General features: G+C 36.6%; 1 protein-coding gene across 1 annotated transcript; it reads right to left on the bottom strand.

Moving 5' to 3' along the window:
- Positions 1–651: 651 nt before the first annotated feature.
- On the bottom strand, positions 652–4,409 carry LOC115956219 (receptor-like kinase TMK4). Its single transcript, XM_031074658.1, has 2 exons — positions 2,285–4,409; positions 652–1,082 (listed from the first exon to the last, which is right to left on the bottom strand). Exons 1-2 carry the CDS (start codon positions 4,407–4,409, stop codon positions 652–654), a joined length of 2,556 nt encoding a protein of 851 aa, XP_030930518.1.
- Positions 4,410–5,548: the final 1,139 nt, after the last annotated feature.

The raw sequence follows: 5,548 nt of genomic DNA, 5'->3' as shown, positions 1-5,548 counted from the left end.
ATATATGAATTTATAATTAAATAAAATAAAAGGCCCCATTTAAAGTATTCGCCTAGGGCCCCCAAATTCATTGAGCCAGCCCTGGGGAACAACCCCATTATGTACTAACATTTGACAAAAAGAAATAAAAATAAAAATAAAAACTTGAGCTCAATATCAAAACTTGTAAAATCCCCAATTCCTAAACTTAAAGATATGAGTCTACATGATTTTATGATGTAAATACAATAAAATATTATGAGATTACCTTGAATTGATAAGTGAAAGATGTTGGAATCAAAAGTTCTGGTTTAACTAAAATTTGATAGTGTGGAAGAGAAAGGGTGTAGTTTCAAATGACCAAGTGAAAGCAAATTAAGACCAAATCGTTAAAATACATGTTTTAAACATGTCTGAGAATCATAATTGACCAAGTGTCTACCAAGACATTTTGTATGACCTCGGTTGGCCGAGTATCTAGTGAAAATGCATGCAATGCAAAATATAAAAGTTGGAATTCTTAGCTCTTACGAAGATACTATATAATAATTCACTCTTCACATGTAAAAATTACTTGCACAAAGATTAAAAACACAAAGAAAAACATGTCTTTGGCTCTTTCACAAAGAATTTAACATGTTTATAGATGCTTAGATCCTAGAGTTGTTGGCTCTACATCGTTTGCCATCTTTGCAAAGGAAGGCTCATGTCTTGGTCAAAACCATAGATGTCCTCTACTCCATGAAAAGTGGGAAATTTGTGCTCTAATTTATGACATGTTGGTTTCCACTTCTCTACAAGAGGGCTTAAGATGTTGACTACATGCCCCATATTCGGCCTTTGGTATGGCTGGTGAGTAGTGCAATGTCCTGCAAGCTCAGCCACTCTGTATATGCTCTCCATGGTCTCCTCATCAGGGTTAATAGTTTGATCAATGGCCATGGGGATGCGCTCCTTTTTGTTTAGAATCTTACAAAACCATGTGACCAGATGAGGGTTCTCATTTGGCAAAGTATCATCTACTGCTTTTCTACCGGTAATCAGCTGCATCAAAACCACTCCAAATGCATATACATCCGCTTTGGTGGTCACTCTTCCTGTAGCTGTTGGCAAGGAAAAGAACTCATCAAGATGACTTGCAATGGTTCAACTAGTGACATCTAACTAAAAAACAATTATTCATGGTGAACATTGGTGTCAACATACTTGGTGTGACACAAGCACATGAAGATAAAAGATTATATACGTACAACAATAACAAGTCCTCGTCTCAAATTGTTGAGTCGTACATAGATTCTTAATAAATTAGTCAAAGTCGACTATACATATATAGTGGCAAAGCCAAAATTTCAATTGAGAGGTTGGGGAAAATTAAAAAATATGAATGGAATTAATCCTAAAAATATTAATATGTATGAATCATAAATATGTATAATAATGCAACTATCATACAAAATAAAATGTAAACGTGAAATGTAATTTATTTTTCATTCCTAGATTGATTTACTTAGTGGCTCTATGTTTGTTCATACTTTTGAAATTTCTTCATGATTTTTTTTTTCAATAATTTGATTAGTCAAAATAAATTGGTGTTAAAAATATAACAATATGCTTAGAAAGTTGCATACTAAGTGTATTGATTGCTTCAAAAAAAAAAAAAAAAATTATAGAATTCAATATTTCTTTCTCTGTTTATCTAATTATTTAAATTTTGAGTTTATAACAAAAACCAAAGGTCAAATTTAAGACCTACAATAACTTATATGGGGACTTGGGTAGTAAGGATGGAGAAAATAATACTTATAAACTTGTTTAGATTAGTAAAATGAAATAAAGAGACTCGCATGGTGTCTAATGCATTAAAGTGAAGATCAAAGGATGTTTTAAAAGAATTAGCAGGTTTAAGAAGCATGGGGATTGATATGGAAATGACATAAAGGAGTGGACTAATGTGGACTTGCGGCCCAATCATTCCCGTAACACCCTCGATTCTATAAATGACAAAAATCAAGGAGCAATTGGAGTATTATGAAGGCTATACTAAAATACTAATAACACTCCTTCGTCAATGACAGGTATGAGAGATTATTTACAATATTATTTTTATACACAAATAAGAAAGTTGACTGACTTCATCAGTATGTGATTTGCTTTAATTGTGCAGATATTTTGGGAGATTGTCCAAGTTTTGAATGGCCATTTAATCACTATACTCTATCAAATTCAATTAAGACACATTGACCATTTAATAACCATATCAAATTCAACTAAGACACAAGAACATAAAATCTTAGGCTTTAGTTACCTCCATATTCTGGCGCAAGATAACCAAATGTCCCAGCTAATCGCGTTGTTAGAGAGTTCTTCCCATCAGGCGCAATTTTAACTAAACCAAAATCTGCAACCTTGGCCCTCATATCATTTCCAAGAAGTATGTTGGAAGGTTTTAAATCTCTATGAATGAAAATTTGTGGTGCTAAACTATGCAAATATTCCATTCCGCGTGCCACATCCATTGCTATTTGAATCCTCTGCTTCCAAGTAAGAGGAGAACACCCGTTCTCACCCAAATCAAACAAACGTTGTGTTAACGACCCCTGTGGCATGTACTCATATACCAAAAGTCTCTCGTTCTCATTGATACAACATCCTAAAAGAGAAACCAAATGCCTATGCCTCACTTTATTAAGGACTGAAATCTCCGCCTGAAATTCATTGATTCCTTTGCTACCCATTGCAGCAGATTCCATCCTTTTCACAGCAACCTTGGTCCCATCATGGTATTCTCCTTTGTAGACAACTCCAAAACCTCCCCTACCCAAAATGTTATCTTCATTGAAATTGTTGGTCGCCTGTTTTAGAACTTCAATCGAAATTTCAATATTCCGTACTTCAATCTTCAATGAAATTGTTGGTCGCCTGTGCCTTCTACTAACATAACATTTAATCGAGACCAATAACATGACCACAAGAAATATGATCACAGCAATAACTATACTAACAATCATCCCAGGCAAGATGGAAGTACCACTCGACCCCATTACAGCCGTATTGCCACTAGGCGATGTGCCATTCGAACTCCCTCCACTTCCAGAGCTCGGAGTACTCTTCCCAATCAAAGGATTACCGGTCATAGTTAGCTTCACGGAATCTCCAAATTTCGGTATCAACCCAGTAAGGTTATTGTTTGAAATGTCGAGAACCTGAAGGCTTGTCATGTTGGTGAAAGCATCCGGAATGGAACCCGTCAAATTGTTATCATTCAGATACAAATTCCTCAACGATGTGAGTTTTGCAAAGACAGGCGAGATCGTTCCAACGAATTGCTGCTTAGCGAAATTGATAGTGATAATATTCCCCTGTGAATCGCAGATAATGAAAGTCCAGCTAGTACAAGCATTGTTACCTGTCCAAGAATTGGCTAGTTTGATTGGATACCCAAATGCCGAAGCGATTTCGAGCAATGTGGTTACTTGGGGATCACAAGGACCTGGGGTGTTTTTACAGAAGCTATTGATACCATCAAGAGTGTGAGTAGTCACGCTAGATGGGAACTGTGGGTAAGGCCCTTGGAGGTCATTGACATCCAAGGAAACGTTTCTCAGTGAGGGAATTGACATCAGTGAGGCTGGGATGAGGCCTGTGAACTGGTTGTCTCTGAGTTGAAGATCAAACAAACTTGTACAGTTTGACAAGTCTGGGATGGGGCCAGTGAACTGGTTCTTATGTAGCCGCACTTGGGACAACTGTGTCATCGAAGACAACACGTCGATGGTACCGGACAAGCCATTTTGCTGATTGTTGAGCCAGAGGTTTTGAATCCCGGATCCTCCGAGGGATTTAGGTAAAGTGCCATCGAGATTATTGTAAGAAAGTTGGAGATCCAGAAGACGCGGGAAGGAACCAAAGATATCTGGTAAAGATCCAATAATGTTTGCACTGCTAGCATAGAAAGTGACTAAACTAGTGGCCTGCGTCAACTCGGTGGAGATGGTCCAAGGTTCAAGGCCAAGGTTTTGGCTCAAGGTTAAGATTTCTAAGCTTGTGAGTCCTTGGAAGAAACTTGAAGGAACGGAGGTGAAATTGTTGTTGTCAAGGTAGAGTTTTTGGAGAGAAGTGAGGTTGGCAAGGGAGGGGAGAGGTCCAGAGAGAGAGTTGCCCCGTAGAGAAAGAGTGGTGAGTTGGGTGAGAGTGCCAAGATCAGAAGGAAGAATGCCTGTGAGAGACTGGGAAGCTAAGTCGATGGAGGTGACACGGTTGCTTCCGTCGCAGTTGACGTTTTTCCACATGCAGTAGTCTGTGGTGGCAGACCAGCCGCTTGGGGCGGTGTCGAAAGAGGTTAGGAGCTTGGCCATGGCTGCAGAGTCATCGGCATATGAAGGAGTTAGAAAGGAGAAAATGAAGGTAAAGAGATAGATCGGCCGAACCATTTGAGATTGAGAGAGAGAGAGAGATGGGTTTGAAGTCTGGCAGTGTTGATGTTCAAAGGTAGGACTTTTTTCATTTTTTGTACCCAAGAAAGGAGAGAGATGTGAGAGGGACCGAGTGAGCCGTGTTGGAAGGGCCAAGTTACTGTTAGAATTTTTCTAAACAAAAAACAAAAAATTGTCATGGTTAGTATATAAAAATAATAAAAAGTCACCATCATTTTGATTTAGACCAAAAAAAAAAAAAGAAAAAAGAAAAAAAAGCTGTTGTTGATGTTAATGTTGGGTATGTTTGGATAGAACTTATTTTGCTGAAATTGAAAATTAGAAATACTTTAGCAAAATATTTTTTAAATGTGTGAATAGTGCTGTGGGACTATTTTTAATGAAAAAGTTGCTAAAAAGTGTAATTTGTGGGATCCATAAATAGTGCACGGGAATACTGTTCATAGTTGACTTGTCAACAATTGCAGGCTGAACAAAAAAAAAAAAAAAAAAAAAAAAAAGCAAGGCAAAAGGCGCTACAGTGCTAACGTGGATATGGAATAATCTATATCCAAACCCCACCGTTATAGATGATTGAGAGGTAAAAAAGTAATATTAGTGAATCAATTTAGAACCAACAATAGTAGATCAACTTAACTATATAAAAAATGTTGTTAATTTTTTTTTTTTTTTTATATACTATTTATTCTTTAGACCATTATTCTTTGAATGGAAGCTAGCCATGAAGACTTGAAACTTATCTTAAATTATTCTATTTCTTTGTCGGGAAAGAAAGTTGCACGAAGATTTCGGCCATTGCAAATTTCTTCTAACAATGCACCTTGACTTTGTAATTGAAGACTTTACGTTGTTTCAGACCATCTAGATCCATTAATTCTCATCCACTAATCATGCTTGAGATTGAAGACAAATAGACTCTCTAGCTTGCCTGGCAATGCTCTTAATTTGTTAAGAGTCTTATAATTTAATTAATTGACATTTTTTGATATTTTAAACAGAAATATGTGTGCAACGTTTAAATCTCCCACCACTAACTATTGATCAATATATATAAAGCAATGCTTTTGACTTGAACAAATATTATTCTAGTTGCATTTTTTACAAAATATGTTATAATTTGGATTCTCTAGGTAAGT

This window comes from Quercus lobata, chromosome 8, assembly GCF_001633185.2.
Source record: "Quercus lobata isolate SW786 chromosome 8, ValleyOak3.0 Primary Assembly, whole genome shotgun sequence".
Taxonomy (NCBI): domain Eukaryota; kingdom Viridiplantae; phylum Streptophyta; class Magnoliopsida; order Fagales; family Fagaceae; genus Quercus; species Quercus lobata.
Note: the sequence above shows the minus strand (reverse complement) of the source record. Positions and strands in the feature narration are given on the sequence as shown.